This window comes from Stegostoma tigrinum, chromosome 11, assembly GCF_030684315.1.
Source record: "Stegostoma tigrinum isolate sSteTig4 chromosome 11, sSteTig4.hap1, whole genome shotgun sequence".
Classification (NCBI taxonomy): domain Eukaryota; kingdom Metazoa; phylum Chordata; class Chondrichthyes; order Orectolobiformes; family Stegostomatidae; genus Stegostoma; species Stegostoma tigrinum.
The window spans coordinates 68,607,027-68,628,910 of NC_081364.1; the positions used below are offsets into that span (position 1 = coordinate 68,607,027).

The window sequence follows — 21,884 nt, forward strand, 5'->3', positions numbered from 1 at the left end:
GAACAGGCCATTAAGCTTCTGTAGATGCCTTTTAATTTTAATGATTCAGTTTAAAGCAGACCAACAGTCAAGTTTTTGTTTAAACAGATTAAAGGTTAGTTTTTAATGACAAAGTTACTTTTGAAGGTGAGGACAAAGAGATAACCATGATGTCACCTAGCAGGGTAATGAAATGATTGCAACTAAACCCACCAGCTCAGCAAGCATGTCTACAACCTCATCCACAACCCGAGCTACAAATCTTCAAGCTTTAAAGTGCAAAGAAGTCTTTGTGGTATGCTACTGGGGCCCATTACTTGAGTTCTTTGCTGCTAAAGCAAAGGGATTAATACTTGAGGTCAGAGCCAGCAGCTATGATGACTTCTGTAGTCTGACAGTACATATTTTTCTTATACAAGTACAGCAGCAGCACAGCCCATTTATGGGAGAGAGGGAAGGGTTTTTTTCCCCCCACTAGCTCAGTGGTTACTCCTGCTGTCTCACAGCGCCAGAGACCCGGGTTCAATTCCACCTTCAGGTGACTGTTTGGATTTTGCACATTCTCCCGTGCCTGCATGGGTTTCCTCCAGGTGCTCCGGTTTCTTCCCACAGTCCAAAGGTGAGCAGGTTAAGTGGATTGGCCACTGGAAATGCAGGATTACAGGGATAGGGTAGGAAGGTAGGTTTGGGTGGGATGCTGGTCAGAGGGTCAATGTGGACTCAATGGGTCAAATACCTGCCTCCACACTGCAGGGATTTTGTGATTCTAGGTTTAGGTTTTGACACTTTTGCACTGCCTGGCTTCCTTAAACAGAACAGCACTTAGCATCAGTATATCTGTTGTTTTCTTTATCCTCCCTTAATTAAAACTCCCACTCTGAAAGATTCTCAAAGCCCTCCCCATGGAGTTCTACACACTGGTAGTTCTTTGCCAGTTTTCTTTATACAGTTCAAAGCTCAAACTGGTGGAACATTAATTTTGAGGAGCCAAGGGTTCACAAAGCACAGAAGTCACTTGCGCTGAGCCTCTTTGATATTCTTCCTCCATCTGTTGTTTCTATCCAAAGCTTGAATTGTCACAGCTTTGTTGTCTGTTTGCTCATTTCTGCATTTTGAATATTTTTTTGGTCTGTGTATTTCTCTTTGTAATCCACTTACCACTCGCAGTTGTATCGGTGACTTATAGCAGCCATTACTTTACCTCCTTGTGGTCTCGTTAGAGGCCAGTTTTTTTTAGAAACAGGAATTCATAACATTGTAACTCCTTTGTTCATGACACATTAAAACTGAAAGACAAAAGACAATGGAGAAAGCTGTCAAATCCCGAACTGTGGGGTTCAAAGATTTTGTTAAAACCTGGGGTTGAAGCACAGCATCAGCCAACTCAAGAAATACCTGCATTGATACTGCAGACATTTGATAAAGAAAGAAATCAAACAATTAGGAGCACTTTTTAAAATTCATTCGCAGGATGTGGGAAATGATGGTTAGGTCAGCATTTATTGCCCAATGTTATTTTACGCAGAGGGTGGTTAAGAGTCACCCATATTTCTGTGGTTCTGGAGTCACACATAGTATTAGTCTTTCACAAAAGAACCAGAAAAAGGCGTTTATGACAATCAAACAGTGGTCACCGTTTAATTCTATTCATTTCTTCAGTTCACATTTCACCACCTGCCATGCTGGGGTTTGAAATCAAGTATGCAGTACATTGGCCTGGGGTTTTGGATTCCAGTCCAGTGACATTACTCACTGCCTCCTACAAATTTAGGGGCCAGTGAATGAAATTGGCAGTAAATATGACTGGGTGAAGACTATTGGCTGAATTGTAATGTGGAAATAGGGGTAAACAGCAAAAGGATGGGGAAGAAGAAGAGTAAGGAGTAATGTTCTGTGAGAGTAGATGAGAACCAGAGTGGCTGGACTGTGACAATAACCTGCTCGGTGACGTCCACTTTGGGTACCTCCAGGGCCATTCAGCTCCTGAACTTGTTACAGCCTTGATTCAAACATGGACAAAAGAGCTGAATTCTAGAGGTGAGGTGGGAGTGACTGCCCTTAATATCAAGGCTGCATTCGATGAGTGTGGCATCAAGAAGCCTTGTCAAAACTGGAATCAGTGAGTATCAGGGCAAGTTCTCTGGTTGTTGGAGGTCGGCCATTTTAGCTCCAGGACTTCTCTGCAGGAGCTCCTCAGGGTCCTGACCCAGCCAGCTTCAGATGTTTCATCAATGACCTGCCCTCCATCATAAGGTCAGAGGTGGGATGTTCACCAATGATTGCAATCATATTCAACCCCATTCATGACTCCTCAGATACTGAAGCAGTCCATGTTCAAATACAAATACAACAAGATCTGGACAACATCCAGGCTTAGGCTGACAAAATGACAAGTAACATTTGTGCTGTACAAGTGTCAGGCTGTGACCATCACCAATAACATGTCCACCACCCCTTGACATTCAATGATGCTACGATCATGAATCCCTCACTCTCTGCAACCTGGAGGTTATCATTGACTAGAACCTCAACTGGACTTGCCACATAAACATGTTTGCTGCAAGAACAGGTCAGAGGCTAGGAATACTGTGGCGAGTAACTCATCTCCTGACTGCCAGATTCTGTCCACCATTTATAAAGGCACAAGTCAGGAGTGTGGTGGAATACTCCCCACTTGCCTGGATGAATGCAGCCCCAAAAACACTTCCACCCTCTCACACAGACACACCCAAGAGCACACAAGAAGCTTGACACCATCCAGGACAAAGCAGCCCACTTGACTGACACCACATCCACAAGCATTCGCTCCCTCCCTCACCGACACTCAGTACATACTGCTGCTACTATCTACAAGATGCACTGCAGCAGTTCACCAAAGATCCTCAAACAGCACCTTCCAAATCCACGACCACCTCCATATAGAAGGGAGGGGCAGCAGATACATGGGAACACCACCATCTCCAAGCTCCCTCTAAGTTACTCCCCATCCTGATGGCAATATTGCCATTGCTTCACTGTCGCTGGGTTAAAATCCTGAAATTCCCTCCCTAAGGGCATTGTAGGTCAACCGACAGCAGGACGATTGCAGCGGTTCAAGAAGGCAGCTTATCACCGCCTTCTCAAGGGGCAACTAGGGATGTGCAAAAAATGCTGGCCAGCCAGCAACACCCACATCCTGCAAATGAATTTAAATTTTTTCTTCAAAAAATTGATGGTCAAAATGCCATTGAACAGATGGAAGAGTGTTAGAAATAGATGCCTCAGAAAGGTTGGGGCAACTGTACCTGGAAATTGCTTGAAGAATGTTAATGTGAAATGGAGGGCTGGAAGGCAATGAAACAAAACAAAGTCGAAGACAAGGAATTCAGGAGAAGCAAAAGGCGAGAAAAACAGTAAAAAGAAACAGAAAATGTGGGGAAGTAGATCGAGGAAACAAGACATTCAAGGGTAACTAGAAAAAGGAAACATGAGGGTAAAAAGGAACTTGAATAAAGAAAGAAAACATGAAGGGAAGGAAATAATGCAAGGATCTAATGGAGTGGATAAACCAAGACTCTTTCCTTTGTTTTGAGTCCAGAATATGGAAACTAGACTTAAAAGGAGTGCCATGTTGTAAATGGGTGAAGCCAAGAACAAGGTCTTCACAAAAAATTTTATTCATTTGCTCATTGTCTACCCATTCTGGTTCCTATCAAACTGTCTCCTGCTGTCCCTTAACTTTATGCCCTTACTTTTTTATTTTTCCCCATCCCTCTGCTGGTCATCCCTATTTCCATATCACAATTCATCCAACACTCCTCACCCTACTGTCACTCACTGACATTTACTGTATGTTTCATTCATTGTCTCTTAAACTTGTAGTATGTGGTGGAGTAATGTCACTGGACTGGAAATCTAGAACCTCAGGCTAATGTACTGGGGACTTGTGTTCAAATTCCACCATTGGAAATCTGAAAGCCTGCTTCCAACAAATCTGATCTGCTGCAGGACTTTTTATGGATTGGGACCCCAATGAGAGAGCAATCAGATCCTGGGTCCACACCATATTGGGAAGACAGACCTGACATGGATTTTGAATTTACCAAATCAGTGACCAGACAATACACTAGCTTTTTAAGAAAGAATGTTGGGTGCAACGTTGAAGCTAGAGAAGCTCAAAAAGCACTGCAGCCTCCTTTTGTAGGAAAGGCAGAGAGAAAATGCCTCCAGCCTGGGCTGTGTTCTCGCTGTTTGTTTAAAATTTTTGAAGTGAAAAGTGGCCACAGTTCACAGTTGCCTGAGCACCATTTTGGAGGGTCACTCCCTGCATAGGTGGCCGTTGCTCCTGCTCTGAACAAGTGGCTAGGATCATTGGCCTTTTAATTATCTAAACAATTACCCAACACGTGACACGTGACACAGGCACGCACACCACCCTGTTATCAAGATGGATTGTTGTAAACACTGAAGGCACTGGATGTAAGTAGCAATATTTATGGTGAGCGAAACAGTTTACTTTTCAGGTCAGTCACCTTCAATCAGTGCAGATAGATTGTCATTCACTAAGGGATTAACTGGGTAGATATCCATGGAGATTCATGGACATAGGCCAGAGAACAGGCACAACTCAACTGGATAATAGGGGAGTATGGGGCGATGAATGGCTGAGTGCTGTTTTTACATTCCTAAAAAGGCTGTGTTGTGTGACAGAGAGGGGTAGAGAGATTAAAAACAGGAAGTGGAAGCAGAGCAGAGGCATGAAAAGCTTAATGGGGAACAGAGAGCCAGACAGTATGGAAATAGACCCTTCAGTCAAACTAGTCTGTACTTGTCTGTATTCCCAAACTAAACTAGTCCCACCTGCCTGCATTAGGTCCATATCTCTTCAAACCTCTCCTATTCATGTGCTCTTCCAAATGTCTTTAAATGTTGTACAACTGTACCTGCATCCACCACTTTCTCTGGCAGTTCATTCCACACACTAAAGTGGAGGCTAAAGATCTCAGGCAAATAAATATTGTTATTTTGAAAACTGGAAGCATTAAGATGAAGAAGTGCTGGAGGTCTTAGAAAACATAAAAATGGAAAAATCTCCAGGACCTGATCTTGTACCGCTTGATGTTGACAGATGTTAGGGAAGAAATTGCTGGGGCAGAGATATTTTTATTATCTAAAACTACAAGTGACGTGCCAGAGGACTGCGTGCGGCTGGTGTTGTGCCTTTATTTAAGAAAGGATGCAAGGAGAAGCCTCTGAACCATAGACTCAAGTCTAACATTGGTGCTGGGTAAATTGTTAGAGGTTATTCCGAAAGATAGGATTTACATGCATTTGGAGGGAAAGAAATGCGCAGAGATAGCATGGTTTTGTGCAAGAGAAAGTGCAAGGACAGTATTACAGTTGCAGAAAGGATGTTTGGGGACTTGTCAACTGAGGTAGTATGGGCTGAGGTTAGAAACAGGAAAGGAGAGGTCACCCTGTTGGGAGTTTTCTACAGGCCTCCAAATAGTTCCAGATGTGTAGAGGAAAGGATAGCAAAGATGATTCTCGATAGGAGTGAGAGAGAGACAGGGTAGTTGTCACGGGGGACTTCAACTTTCCAAATATTGACTGGGAACACTATAGTTCGAGTACTATAGATGGGTCAGTTTTTGTCCAGTGTGTGCAGGAGGGCTTCCTGACAGTATGTAGACAGGCCAACAAGGGGCGAAGCCACATTAGATTTGGTACTGGGTAATGAGCTTGGCCAGGTGTTAGATTTGGAAGTGGGTGAGCACTTTGGTGATAGCGATCACAATTCTGTTATGTTTACTTTAGTGATGGAAAGGGATAGGTGTATACCACTGGGCAAGAGTTATAGCTAGGGAAAGGCAATTACGATGAGATTAGGCAAGATTTAGGGAGCATAGGACAGGGAAAGAAACTGCAGGGGATGGGCACATTAAAAATGTGGAGCTTATTCAAAGGAAAAGCTCCTGTGTGTCCTAGATAAGTATGTACCTGTCAGGCAAGGAGGAAGCTGTAGAGCACGGGAGCAGTGGTTTACGAAGGAAGCGGAATCTCTGGTCAAGAGGAAGAAGGCGGCTTATGTTAGGATGAGCTGTGAAGGCTCAGTTAGGGCACTTGAGGGTTACAGGTAGCCAGGAAAGACCTAAAGGGAGCTCAGAAGAGCCAGGATGAGACATGAGAAGTTGTTGGCGAATAGGATCAGGGTAAACCCTAAGGCTTTCTAGAGGTATTGAAGGAATAAAAGAATGATGAGAGTAAGATGAGGGCCAATCAAGGCTAGTGGTGGGAAGTTGTGTGGAATCAGAGGAGATAGGGGAAAGCGCTAAATGAATATTTTGACAGTATTCACTCTAGAAAACGACAATGTTGGTCAAGGAGAATACAGAGATACAGGCTACTAGACTAGATGGGATTGAGGTTCACAGGGAAGAGGTATTAGAAATCCTACAGAGTGTGAAAATAGATAAGTCCCCTGGGCCGGATGAGATTTATCCTAGGATCCTCTGGGAAGCCAGGGAGGAGATTGCTGAGCCTTTGGCATTGATCTTTAACTCGTCATTGTCTACAGGAATAGTGCTAGAAGGCTGGAGGATAGCAAATGTGGTTCCCCTGTTTAAGAAGGGGAGTAGAGACAACCCTGGTAATTATAGACCAGTGAACCTTACTTCAGTTGTTGGTAAAGTATTGGAAAAGGTTATAAGGGATAGGATTTATAATCATCTAGAAAAGAATAATTTGATTAAGGATAGTCAGCATGGTTTTGAAGGGTAGGTCGTGCCTCACAAACCTGGAGTTCTTTAAAGGTGGTGACCAAACAGGTAGATGAGTGTAAACCGGTTGATGTGGTGTATATGGATTTCAGCAAGGCGTTCAATAAGGTTCCCCACAATAGGCTATTGTACAAAATGCGGAGGAATAGGATTGTGGGAGATATAGCAGTTTGGATCAGAAATTGGCTTTCTGAAAAGAAGACAGAGGGTGGTGGTTGATGGGAAATGTTCATCCTGGAGTCCAGTTACTAGTGGTGTACCGCAAGGGTCGGTGTTGGGTCCACTGCTGTTCGTCATTTTTATAAACGACCTGGATGAGGGCGTAGAAGGATGGGTTAGTAAATTTGCAGACGACACGAAGGTCGGTAGAGTTGTGGATAATGACAAAGGGTGTTGTAGGTTAGAGAGACATAGATAAGCTGCAGAGCTGGGCTGAGAGGTGGCAAATGGAGTTTAATGCGGACAAGTGTGAGGTGATGCACTTTGGTAGGAGTAACCGGAAGGCAAAGCACTGGGCTAATGGTAAGATTCTTAGTAGTGTAGATGAGCAGAGAGATCTCGGTGTCCATGTACACAGATCCTTGAAAGTTGCCACCCACGTTGACAGGGCTGTTAATTAGATAGGGTGGATAGGGAGAGCCTTTTTCCTAGGATGGTGATGGCAAGCACGAGGGGGCATAGCTTTAAATTGAGGAGTGAAAGACATAGGACAGATGTCAGAGGTAGTTTCTTTACTCAGAGAGTAGTAAGGGTATGAACACCTTACCTGCAACGGTAGTACATTCGCCACCTTTAGGTACATTTAAGTCGTCATTGGTCAAACATATGGGCGTACATTGAATAGTATAGGTTAGATGGGTTTCAGATTGGTATGACAGGTTGGCGCAACATTGAGGGCCGAAGGGCCTGTACTGTGCTGTAATGTTCTATGTTCTCTGTTCTAAATCATGTCTCTCAAACGAGAGTGTTTTTTTTCCCCCTCAGGAAATAACCCAAAAGAATTGATGAGGGAAGAATGGGAGGTGGTATTTACTTGGACTTTAGTTAAGCCTTTGATAAGGTTCTGTATGGTAGATGATTTAGTAAAGTTAGATCACATAGGACTCAGTATGAGCTTGCCAATTGGATACAAAATTAACATAATAGGAGGAGACAGAGGCTGTTTTTTGGACTGGAGGCCTGTGACCAGCTGTGTTCCACAGGGATCGATACCAGGTCCACTTCTGTCTGTCATTTATAATTGATTTGGATGGAAAATTTGGGAGGCATGGTTAGTAAGTTTGCTGATGTTACCAAAATTGGACAGTGAAGAATGTTTTCTAAGATTACAAAGAGATCTTCATCAATTGGGTCAATGGGCTGACGAGTGGCAGATGGAGTTTAATTTGGATAAATGCAAGATATTACATTTTGGTAAAACAAACAAAAGCAGGACTTATACAATTAACGTTAGGGCCCTGGCTGGAATTGTTGAACAGAGACACCTGGGCATTCAGGTACATAATTCTTTGAAATTTGCATCATCAGAAGACAGGCTGGTTATGAAGGCATTTAGCATACTTGCTTTTATTGCTCAGACCTTGATGGTAGGAGTTAGGACATATGTTGAGGTTGTACAGAACATTGGTGAGGCCTGTTCTGGAGTACTGGTCACCCTGTTGTAGGAAGGATATTATGAAACTGGAGCAGGTTCAAAGCAAATTTACCAAGATCATGCTGAGAGTGGAGGGTTAAGATATAAAATAGGTTGGAAAAGCTGGGACTTTGTTCACTGGAGCGTGAAAGGTTGAGGGCTGGCCTTACTGAGGTTGATAAAATCATGAGTGGCTTAGACAAGATGAATGGACTGGCATCTTTTCCCTAAGTTGGGGGGGGGGGGGGGAGTTCAAAACTAGGGACACATTAAGGTGAGAGGAGAAAGATTTAAAAGAATGTATGGGGCAACCTGTTCATATAGACAGTGGTTTGTGCGTGGAGTGAACTGTCAGAGGAAGTGAAGGATGCAGTGTTAGGAGTGTTTTTCCCCAACCAGGGACATAAACTTAAGAGGCAGGCAGAATTCAAGCAAGTGGAAGACATTTATTCAAGCAGAAATCTGTCTCTGCAGGGAGAGGGTCAAAGGATCTTCCCCGAATCTACCTTTGGAGAATAGATCAATGACACACCCTCTGCTTTTATAAAAAAATACAGCATTTTTATACATTGTTACAATACTCAAACGCAGTGTATTCAGAGTCCTTCTCCTTCGTCCAAATGCCCAATCCTACGGAACACCTATTTTAATGTGAGCAATCCTAAGTATGGTTACAGGTTCCCATGATCTTATGGTATTAGCTCGACATTGTAAACTTTAGGACTTGATACCTTTCTTTGCATCCTATTCATTCACATTCTGGAAGTTTAATGGCTTTACTCCTTTGGATCTTTATGCTGGTCTATCTGTAAGGACGACTCAAATTCTATTACCCATTGTATTTTGATGGTGTCTTTTATCATGTTCAGTCACTCCATTTAATTTTCCCACTCTCAATTACGTAATCTAAAAATAAAGTCAGTTAGTTTTAACTGATTGCAGTAGGGTTTGCTTCTGTTATAAAGTTAATTAAAAGTGTAACGTTATACAACTACTGTCAGCATTTCATAATTTATGGGTTGAGAGCGAATCAGTCTTGTTTAGGACATGAGAAGGCATCTCCATAGACTAGCTAACCTTCACATCGAAGCTTAAATGATTTTTATGGCTTGTATTCTGGTTATGTATTGAAACCAACTTCTATGATTAGAGCATTTTTAGCTAGAAACTACTTAATATTGCTGGTAGCTTCAAAGAGGCAACTATTTGCTACGAAATAACTTTAACTGTTATCCTTTCAGCTGCTTAAGGACCTATTGTTATTCATTTACTTGGACAATCATCCTTGTATTAATAAAGCTAGAATTGGTAATTTATCTGTCCTAAGGTATCCTTTTATCAGACTGTCTCAGATGGGAACGTACAGCATTCTTTTCCTGACCATCTAGCAGTTCGGCTCAAATATACCGTTGTGTTTCACTGTGTGAGCAGGCTTTAGTTTCTGTCTATCTCATAAGCAGGTATGGGCTGCTGTGTCTGGTCAGGTACAAGTCACCTTACATAGCCAGGTACAGGCCACCCCTACAGGCAGGTACAGTTACATTGTTTAAAAGGCCAGGTGGGGTGGCGGGGGCAGGGGGGGGGGAAGCGGTGGTGTGTTTTGACTCAAGATTGTTCACAAGTTAACTAGTTAAACTTGTGAACATGGTTGGCATGGACTGGTTGGACTGAAGGGTCTGGACTGTGATGCTGTTAGTAATTCAAAGATAACACAGGAGCTTATTACTAGCTCTCTGATTTTCTCATATATATCAACACTGATATACAGATTACATTCTCACTCTGGGTACAAATTTAGAAATCAACTTTAGCAAGACATTGGTAGGAGGCCTAAAGAGCAATAAAGGCCAAACTATGGTTTTGAGGAAAGGGAATAAATCGATATGGAAGGAAGTCTATGATGAGATCGGTGTCCTGGAAATGGGAAAGAAAGATGATTACCTTTTCTGAGCTAGCTGTGGGTGGGTTGGTGTTTACAAGGTTTCAGCAAAATCCAGGCCATAGCCATCAAGGTCCCAGTCTGAGTTGGAAAATTAGATGCGACTATTGCCGTAGAAGCTACAAACACTTTAGACACTGTCATTTTTACTCAAAATACCATGTCTGTTAGAAAGTTGGTTACAGCCAGAAGCGTAAAGGAGCAGAGAAAACAATAATGTTCCATACTTTGGATAGTAGTAGAGATAAAGCTAGTTCAGGTACTGGGAAGTCTTCAAATGGTGTATGGGATAGACTTGGAAAAGGAAGTTGATGAAGGTGTTCAGCAGGAAGATTAAGAATCATACTCCATCACAGATCAAGGAAAATAGTAAATAGAAATTAGACTAATAGGGCTGTGGATGTAATTTTAGAGCCTACAGTAGAAAGTCAAACGTTCACAACTTTTATCATTGCTGTATTGTTGAATGCTCAGATGGAGAAGACAAAAAGTCCATATGTCACATTCCCTTTTGAAAACTGCTGTGAAAAAATTAGTTTTTTGTTATTATTGGTTACTGGTTATTTGAATAACAGTGTTCTGTGAGGCAAGGGGCATATTATAATAAATCAACATGATCTTATTAAATGGCAGAACAAGCTTGAGGAACTGAATGGCCTGATCTTGATCCTTGTTCAAATGTCTCTATGTCCATCCTACTACTTTTCATTGATAGCGATTGGAGAGAATTAAGTTTTATTATGCAAAGGAATTAGCTGAAGAAATTACAGTTAAAGTAGGCTGAGTTATTTACAGTATAATGAATAAGAATACATCTGACAGCAAGAGAAGGCTTGAGATAGCAGAGAAATCTGAGAAAGCACAAAATCATCTTTGATCAAAGGAGACCAAATTATAAAATTATACATCCGGACAAGATCAAATCTTATAAGTCAGCAGATAATTCAAATGCTGGTGATCTTGATTTCCAGTGAAGACTGATACAATTTTAGCAACTGACACACTTGTGATTTAATTCACAGAAGTGATACTCCTGTGATTGGTAGAGACATTAGAAGAGAAAGAATATTTCGTTCAGTAAAGTGCTCAATGATGTTATGAACAATTGGCCTAAAAATTGAGATTACGCAAAATTGCAGGAATATCTCGCACTTAGAAATGAGCTGAATGTAAATCAAGGCTGTGTCAATTATGTTGCTTAAGAGTCATAAGGTTTAGAGAAAAACTGTTGAAGAAATTTCGCTAAGAAAACATGGAGATGGTTGTAATAAAAAGGAACTATTATTGCTATACAGAAGTAGACAGCAACATTGCAGAGCTGGTTGAAATATTTTTAGTAATTAAGTGAGTCAAACATATTTTAATAGCACCATATGAGACAGCATCAACTGGTGCTGCAAAAAAAAAGGACAGATAGTGAAGAGATTCTTGCAGAAGGAGAGTTGGCGCCAAATCCATAAGCATCCACTGTCCCTATCATCATTGCTCAGAAGCAGCTGTGCACTGTCTACAAGATGCGCAGCAGAAATTCACCAGAGATCCCTGGACCAGACCTTCCGAACCTATGACCAATTCCATCTAGAAAGATAAGGACAGCAGACACATGGGAATACCTACCACCAGGTTCCCCTACAAGTCACTTACCATTCTGACTTGGAAATATATTGCCTTCCTTCAGTGACGCTGGGTCAAAGTCCTGGAATTCCCTCCCTAATGCCATTGTGGGTCAAACTAGAGCACATAGACTGTAGTGGTTCAAGAGGTGGCTCAACCACACCACCACCACCTCAAGGGCAACTAGGAATGGGCAATAAATGCTGACCCAGCCAGCAACACCATTCCCCAAAATGAATTTTGAAAAAGTACTCTTTGGGTGTTAAGCTAGACAGTTACTTATTATTTTCACATTTCTCATTGTCACAGGCTAGACAATTTACTGTTCTCTTCCTAAAAATTGCCAAGGTTCACAGTAGTCTTCCTGCCTCACAAGTTAGTGTTCAAACACACTCCTTGGATGAGATTTAGTTTGATTAAGTCTGATAAGGTTAGCAAAGTAAGATGAACACAAACATTGCCACAGTGAAGATGAATCATGACATATCAGGCATTAAATGTAGTTCCATGATAGTTCGAAGATCCTGATGAGAAGCCATTGTGTTGTTAAGGAGGAATGTGTGATCAGCTGAATGCAGTTTTTTTTAATAAAGATACAAGTTGCATCTACATATCGTGAAGATTGGAGAGAGACTCTGTCAGGGTCATGAAAATTATTTGCTCGAAAGAGGAAACTTGACAAAAATAACATGATAATAATTCTACCATCATCCAAATTCTTTCCGTGGCCCAAAGTGAAATTCAAAAATATGCAGAAGATTTGCTGGCATGACAGAATCTGCCAGCAGAACAGTGAGTCAGGATTGCTAATTAAGACCAATCACTGAATGTCTCATGCTATACCCAACCAATAAATGTAGTTGGTATTCCAATTTACAGTTCAAGGTTAACTCAAATGTTGAGGCAATGCTGTTCTGCTGATGGATGATGAAGATAATCAATGTCAGAAAGTCTGTGGGAAAGAAGAGAAACTTGTTCTTTATGTCTTGTCAAATGATAATGCTTTCAATCAAGGTGTAGTGCTGCTAAGGAAAAGGCTTATATACATATAAATTATTTTAGTAATTTAGATTTATATATTTTGACAGAGTTATAGATAAACAAATAGGCAACCCGGCCGTTAATTTTTTATTATTGTTCATATTAATTTAGGTCATATTCTTTCTGGGAAATTATGTACATGTGCAATTTTACATTTTAATTTTTTTTTAAGTAGGGTTGGAATATAAAGTATTGCAAAGGACTAGCATTTTGCTTCTTTGTTTTCACACATGAGAAGTGTGCATTGCTAGCTGGGCCAGCATTTATTGCCCACCCCTAATTGCCCTGGAGAAGGTGCTATTGCGCTATTTTCTTGAACCACTGATCCATGGGGTGTGAGAATATCCACAATGCTGTTAGGAAGGGAGATCCAGGATTTTGATCCAGTGACAGTGAAGAAACAGCGATATCTTTGCAAGGTAAGATGGGGAGTAACTTGGAGAGGAATGACAATGTCACCATGTACCTGAGATAATGGGAACTGCAGATGCTGGAGATTCCAAGATAATAAAATGTGAGGCTGGATGAACACAGCAGGCCAAGCAGCATCTCAGGAGCACAAAAGCTGACGTTTCGGGCCTAGACCCTTCATCTCTGATGAAGGGTCTAGGCCCGAAACGTCAGCTTTTGTGCTCCTGAGATGCTGCTTGGCCTGCTGTGTTCATCCAGCCTCACATTTTATTATCACCATGTACCTGCTGCTTTTGCCATGTTCATGGATTTGGATGGTGCTGTTGAAGGAGTCTTGGTGATATATACTAACTCTCTGAAAGGGAGGTTTAAATGAAGTTTGTGCAATAATGTTTGAGCATTTAGTTTATCTGGTTTTTAAATGAGGTTGTAGTTTGCAGAACATGTCAACTAGTCTCACTGACTACTGATTCATTCACTTAAATATGCAAATAGAAGACCAGCCCTAGAGTCACAGGGATGTATAGCATGGAAACAGATGCTAGAGTTCAATTTGTTCATACCAGCCAGATTTCCTAAATTAATCTAGTCCTATTCCACCTTTTGCCCGTAACCCATTCAACCTTTCCAATTCATATACCCATCCAGATGCCTTTTAAATGTTGTAATTGTACAAGTGTCCACCACTTCCTCTGGCAGCTTGTTCCATACATGCACCACCCTCTGCATAAAAAGGTTGCCCCTTAAATCCCTTTTAAATCTTTTCCCTGTCACCTTAAGCCTATGCTCACTAGTTTTGGACTCCCCTACTCTGGGGATAAGACCTTGGCTATTCACTTTATCTATGACTCTCATGATTTTATAAACTTACATGAGGTCACCCCTCAGCCTCTAACACACCAGAGAAAATAACCTCAATCTGTCCAGCCTCTCCCTATAGCACAAACCTTCCAAGCCTGGCAACGTCTTTGTAAATCTTTTCTGAACCCTTTTAAGTTTAACAACATCTTTCCTGTAGCTGGGAGGCCAGACTGGAAAGAAGTATTCCAAGATGCCCTAACCAATGTCGTGTACAACCACAGCATGACCTCCCAACTCCAATGCTCGATGCACTGACCAATAAAGGCATACCAAGCATACCAAGCACTGCCTTCACTATTCTGTCTACTTTGAGGAACTGTGAATCTTCACTCCAAAATCTCTTTGATTGGCAATGCTCCCCAGGGCCTTACCATTTGGTATACAAGTCCTGCCCTGATTTACCTTACTAAAATGCCACACCACACATTTATCTAAATTAAACTCCATCTGCCACTTCGTGGCCCATTTAATCAAGATCCCATTGTACTCGGAGGTAACCAGCTTGGCAGTCCATGACACCACCAATTTTGGTGTCATCTGCAAACTTAGTAACCACTTCTCCTATATTCACATACAAATCATTTATATAATGATACGAAAAGCAGTGGACCCAGCACAGGTCCTTGTGGCACACCACTGGTCACTACCAGAATAAAGTGATAAACCATAGTTTGTTTAAACAAAAATGAGGGCAGCATGTGGGGGTTTGTTGAGAGTGTGTGTGTGTGCGCGCACGCAGAATTTTAATTTGAATGTGTTGTGTATTTCAGTCAGGATTGTAACACCAGCCTGGTGCGAGCCTGCTGGAATGAGCTGTTCACTTTGGCCCTGGCACAGTGTTCTCAGGTCATGAATCTCTCTACTATCCTCACTGCGATTGTAAACCACCTGCAGAGTGGCCTGCAGCAAGGTAAGTGCCAGCACTGTCAGAACCAATAGCATGAGCTCCAATTTACAAGAGTACTTCCTGAGCTCAGTCAGATGAAGGCCAGAATCGATCAGGCTGAATTCTGACTTGGAGTGTTGTAGCCAAGAGTTGTGTTGAGCCACCATGTGACACCCAGGGTCCGTGGAATCCCAGGTACACGACCTAGAAGTATTAATTTAGGATGGCTGTCTTAAGCAGGGGGAATCTCCTGATCAAAATCATGGGTCATTCACAGAAGTCTCCAGTCACACTGACATTTTCCCTCCTGCAAAAATCGTTGATGCTGGGCTCCAGTGGGAGTGTGTAGTGTTGGGAACCAGGTGCCAGACCCAGAGCTGCCACCTCTCCTTAGGTTGAGATGATGGAGATAGGAAAAGGCTGTTATTGAGGAGGGAGTAAATGATGCAGAGAAAACAAAAACAGAGACACTAAGATTAAGAAGGAAAAAAATGAGTCAGAAAATTACTGTTGTGGAGAGAGTGAAACTGAGCTTGTGGGACAGTGGTAGCTGGACACGAGGACAAACATGTTGTGAAGGGTGATAGTCAACAAAAAAAGAGAGAAAGTGTTGAGAAATGTAGGGAAAATGCCAGGTCGACAAAGAAAGAAAGAATTGGAGAATGATTTGGGACAAAAAAAGACTGAGTTGAAGGGAAAGACAGAGAAAGCAGATGATGCTTCCTTGTGCAGATAAGTAATTCATAAACTTCCATTGCCCAAATCACTTCAAATTTTTCAGGCTTTAGTTATGCCTTCAGCAGCACACCATTTTCCACTTCATATGTGGATGTATTTTTGTGAAGGAAATGTAGAAATTTAAAATTGGAAGAGGTGTTTATAGACACAGCCTGGTCCAATTAATATAACTCAAATGTTACTTCACCTGATGGCTATATTTTGTCAGGAGGTTTTGGCAAGCATTAGCACGATCTGTCTACTATAAATCAATGGTATACTTTTTGAATATATATTATACATATATATTTTTACGGAATGGCTAGTGGTATTATGGCTGGACTATTAATCCAGAAACCCAGGTTCAAATCCTGCCTCAGCAGATGGTGGAATTTGAATTCAATAGAATCTAATGATGACCATGAATCTATTGTTGATTGTCAGAAAAGCCCACCTAGCTCACTAATGTCCTTCAGGGAAGGAAACTGCCATCCTTACTTGGTCTGGCCTACATGTGACTCCAGACCCATAGCACTGTGGTTGTCTCTGAACTGCCCTCTGAGCAATAAATGCTGCCTAGCCAGTGATGCACTCATCCTGTTAATGAATAAAGGATATGTCTAACATATCTTGAACATTTGATGACCTTTCTAATAACTCTCTACAATGAAAGGGTGCAGACCTGAAAGGTGAGCTTACTTTTTCATTCCCTCTCTGCAGAGGCTGCTAAAAAGGTGTGACATAGGAGGAATGTCTTTGAATTTCATCAAGATTTTCAAGATTTGCACCCTCGGACAATCAGCTGCTGTGATGCAGAGGGAGAATGTGCAACATGTCTTTTTGGGGGATTTATGTAAGGAAAATGCACTCTGGCCCGCAGTGAGGTCTCAACTGGTCATACAGGGTGTTTCCGGGGGGAATGGATATGCTCAGAAACTGACACATACTTATTGTGTATTCACCCAGGCAATACACCCCATCCAACCCTCACTGACAGTATGCAACCTGGCAAGATACCCCTCCCCCTGCTGGATTCAGCCAAAACTCCCCGGCAGTACTAACCCGCTCTTCCCCCTTGTGTAATATCTCTCCCTCCCCACCATCGACAGTAATCATCCTGGCAGTTATAGGAGAAACTCATAGGTATTTTCTACGCAACTTGCTTTGGAGTAGCTTAGAGATAAGGAAGGTGAGGTAATTGAGCGAATTGGAAAAGAAAATGTTAATTTTATAACCAAGGCATTACTTAATTGGGAACAGCGCAGGGACAGCCATTTGTAGGTCAAGCAAGCACAGAGGCAATAGGAGTTGGTGAGAGTTAGATTGAAGGGGCAGCAGAGAGCTTTAGCTAAACTTTACAATCAGTACTGCATGTTGAACAAGCCAGGAGATTTTTTGAATAGTTGAGTCTGGAGGTAACAAAGGTATTTGGGTTTAAGTAGCTGACGAGCTGAGTTGGAACATTATTCCTGAGCTGGAAGTAGATGATCTTAGTGATGGAGTGCACATGTGAGCAGAAACTCCACTGGGGTTAGTTATGACACCCAGGCTATGAAGAGAATGGATCAGCCTTGGGGTGAGGTAGGGAGTTGATGGCTCTGAAATGGAGTTTTGGAGCATAACCCAGAGATAGTGGCTTTGATCTTCTCAATATTTAATTGGAGAATATTTCTTATTTAATACTGGATGTCAGAGAAGGAGTTTGATAACTTAGAGTGGGAGAGTTGAGGGAGATGGAACTTAGAGTTCATAGTCATAGCCATACAGCAGAGAAACAGGCCTTTCAGCCAACCTTGTACAGGCTGACTAACAAACACCAAGTTACATTAACCCCATTTACCTGCACTTGGTCCATAGCCTACTATGCCCTGACATGCAAGTACTCATCCAGATGCTGCTGAAATGTGGGGAGAGTATCTGCCTCTGCCACCCTCTCAGGCAACCCATTCCATATTTCTACCACCCTCTGGGTGAAAAAATTAGTTTTCACATCTAAGCCACTTTTCCCTCACCTTAAACTTATGCCTTCTGGTCTTAGATATGTTTACCATAGGGAAGACTATACCTCAATCAAACATCTCTCACTATTCTCTGCTCAGAGAAAACAATCACAGCCTATCTAGTTTCTCACCATAACTGAGGCTTTTCATTCCAGGTAATACCCTAGTGAATCTCCTCTGCACTCTCTCCACCACAATCTTGTCTTTACTGTAGTGTGGCGACCAAAGCAGCACACAGCACTTGAGCTGTGGTCTAACTAAAGTTCTGTGCAGCTCCAACATAATATTGCTGCCCTGATAATCTATGCCATAACTGATAAAGGCCACAGTCCCATATGTGTTCTGAACTGACCTATCAACTTGTCTGTCACTTTCAGTGATCTGTGGATGACACCCCAAGATCCCTCTATTCATTTAAGCTTCCTAGTGTCCTGCCATCTTCTGTAAACTTCACCTCATCCAGAAATTCCAACTTGCTCTAAGTCCCATTCACCTATCAGTACAATGTTCACTCGTGTATAGCAGCTTCCATTTAACCTAATACCCATTTTAAAATTTTCATCCTTGTTTTCAAATCCCTTTCTGCTTCTGAGATATGGGTTCCTCCATTTTGGCTTCTTGAGCATTTCCAATTCCAATATTTCCACCGTCGGTAGGGTGCTGAGGTCCTGAACTGTAAATTTCCCCTCTAACCCTCTGTGTCTCTCCTCACTTGAATGCTGTTTAAAACCTAAATAACTAAACTTTTGGTTACCAGTCCTAAAATGCCCTTTAGCTGTGTTCCCTTGACATTAGTTGGGACACTGCGCCTGAGGAGCTATAGAAATGCAGTGTTAAAGATGCCAAACTGCCCTGAGCCTTTAATGGTGGCAGCAAGCAGCAGCCCTGGGCTCTTTGAAAATGATTTTTATAATCCAGAGTCAAGCTACTGGTGGGGAGGGAGAAATGGAACAGACCATTTCCTCCTCCTGGAGTTTTCGGGAGGCAATTAGAGTATTCCACGCCTTTGAGGGAAGCAGTGGAAAAAGTGGATCTGTCACTTTTGTGGGGCAGAGCTTGCGGCGTAGTGTCTCCATCTGTCAGGAAATGGAGATCAAAATGTATCCTGGCATTCTGTTTCCCAGTCTGTCTCCTTAAGCCAGAGTTGAAGCATAAATTGGAAGCTGGTTTTCCGTTATAATAACTGACGATGATTTTATATAAACTGCAGGTTACCCCAGTGTGGAGCCAGGTTCCCCAGACGATGTGGTGACCCCATTGGAGGATCCCAATGAGAGGAAGCAGACAGAGGGACGTTCAGGGGCTGTTGCAGGTACCTGACATCCACTGGAACCTCACATTCCACCCCAAGTCCCTGTATTCTGATTTCAGTTCAGTCTTCACCTTGTTCTGCTTTGACTGTGCTCATTTGTAAACATATCTAACATCTCTGCTTGTTGAGAGAGAATAACCAATAGAGTTTGGGCCGAAGGGCCTGTTTCCATGTTGTATTATTCGGTAACTTCAGGAAACCCTGTATACAGAGTGCAGCGCATTTACAACCAGAATATACCCTGAATGCAGAGACTGAATCTCAGAGTTTTAGCCCCTTTATCCATGGGAAGGTGTGCAGAAACTGGAGGCTGTAGGTTCACATAGAGGTAGGAGGTACTGTCCCATAAGAGAATCACAGAAATCCTACAGTGTGCAAAGAGGCCATTCAGACCATCGAATCAGACCAATTCTTGGAAGAGCATCCCACCTGGCCCCCGACCCTATCCACATAACCCCACATTTACTATGGCTCATCCAGCTAGCCTGCATATCCCTGGACAGTCATGGATCCTCATCCCAGGAAGTGATCTTATTGTACTCTGTCTTTCTGGGGAAAGTGTTCTTTTAAAGAAACCAAAATTGCATTCAGTACTCCAGCTGGCCTTATTATATCCTGTAAAATACACAAGGACTACAATTAACAAAACCATAAGATGTAGGAGCAGAAGTAGCCCATTCAGCCCATCATATCTGCTACACCATTCCATGAGATTGTGCCTGATCGGATAATCCTGAAATCCATTTATCTGCCTTTTCCAAAGAATCCTCGGTTTCTTCATTGATTGAAAATGTATCTATCTCTGCCTCAGTAGCTCCTCGGCAGTAAATAATTTTACAGATCTACTCTCTTCTAGGAGAAGAAGTCCTTCCTCATCTGTCCTAACTGGGGTGACCCCTTACTTTGAGAAGGCACCCTCTGACCCTGAACTTAGCCTGTCCACAACTACCCTGTCAAACCCCCTGAAAGGCTTGTATGTTTCAAAACTACTTTCTTAAACTATAGTGAGTGAGTACAGACCCAACCTACTCAACCTCTTCTTTAAAGAAAGCCATTCCTTACCTGGTATCAACCTAGTAAGCCTTTTCTGGCCTGCCACCAATACGTCTCCTTGGGTAAGGGGGACAGAAATGTTCACTGTATTCCAGCTATGGTCTGTTTAGTGCCTTGTACAATTTTAGCAAGACTTCCTAATTTTTGTGTTCCATCCCATTTGAAGTAAAGGTCAGCATTCTATTTGCTTTTCATAATAACTGACTGAATTTGTATGCTAGTTTTTGAGATTCATGGATCAGGATTCCTAAATCCTTCTGTGGTGTAGCTTTCTGCAGTCTTTTTCCATTTAAATAATGTTCAGCTCCTCTACTTTTCATGCCAAATTAGATCACCTCACATTTCCATTTGCCAAGGTTTTGTCCACTCACTTAACCTGTCCATATCTCTCTTACTCTTTGTGTCATCCCATCTGTTTTTGTCACCCAAAAATTTGGCGATCATATATTATTTTTCCTCAGTCAAGTCATTAATAGATACTATAAATAATTGTGGCTGAACACTGATCTACTAGTTACAGGCTGTCGTCCTGAAAATGGCCTCTCGAATTCCAACTCTGGGCCTTCTATTAGGTAACAATCCTAACATACTTCCCCAGCACTTAGGCTTTTACTTTATTACTAGCCTCATGTGTGGTACCTTATCAAATGCCTTTTAGAATTCCAATATATTCCATCCGCTAAACATAGAATAGTACAGCGCAGGAACAGACTCATCATGTCCGTGGTGACCATGATGCCATTCTAAACCATATCCCTCTGTTCTCTGCCTGTCCACGCATCTAACTAAATGTCATTAAAACATTACTAGCGTATCTGCTTCTAATACCTCTCCTGGCAGCACCTTCTGTGCAGAAACATGCCTTGCACATCTCCTTTAAACTTGCTTCCTCTCACCTTAAAACAAAGAAACTTACAGCTCAGGAACAGGCCCTTCGGCCCTCCAAGCCTGCGCTGATCAAGTTCCTCTGTCTAACCTGTCATGTTTTAGAACATAAAACATAGAACATTACAGCACAGTACAGGCCCTTCAGCCCTCGATGTTGTGCCGACCTGTCATACCGATCTTAAGCCCATCTAACCTACACTATGCCATGAATATCCATATGCATGTCCAATGATGATTTAAACGTACCTAAAGTTGGCAAATCTACTACCGTTGCAGGCAAAGCGTTCCATTCCCTTACTACTGAGTAAAGAAACTACCTCTGACATCTGTCCTATATCTTTCACTCCTCAATTTAAAGCTGTGCCCCCTCGTGCTCGCCGTCACCATCCTAGGAAAAAGGCTCTCCCTATCCAACCCTCTGATTATTTTATAGGTTTCGATTAAGTCACCTCTCAACCTTCTTCTCTCTAATGAAAACAGCCTCAAGTCCCTCAGCCTTTCCTCGTAAGACCTTCCCTCCATACCAGGCAACATCCTAGTAAATCTCCTCTGTACCCTTTCTCCTCTGTATTTGATCCCAAGATCCCACTGTAAATCAGTGCTCTTCAGGATCTTGCTATTTACAGCATGCTTCCCTCTTGCGTTTGAGCTCACAAAATGACTCACCTCAGACTTATCTGGATTAAACTCCATCTGTTACTTCTCTGCCCAACTTTCCACTGGCCTGTGTCCTGCTGTATCTTTTGACAACTTTCTCCACAGTCCACAACCCCACCGATTTTCACGTCATCT

The 21,884-nt window shown here is 42.2% G+C and overlaps 1 protein-coding gene across 1 annotated transcript in view; it reads left to right on the forward strand.

The window, feature by feature from the left end:
• Positions 1-21,884, forward strand: part of LOC125460531 (nuclear receptor subfamily 2 group C member 2-like) — a 186,514-nt gene that overhangs the window by 132,467 nt on the left and 32,163 nt on the right. The window contains exons 12-13 of the mRNA XM_059649547.1: positions 15,007-15,146; positions 19,050-19,151. Coding sequence (XP_059505530.1) covers positions 15,007-15,146; positions 19,050-19,151 — 242 coding nt within the window. The remainder of the gene's footprint in view (positions 1-15,006; positions 15,147-19,049; positions 19,152-21,884) is intronic.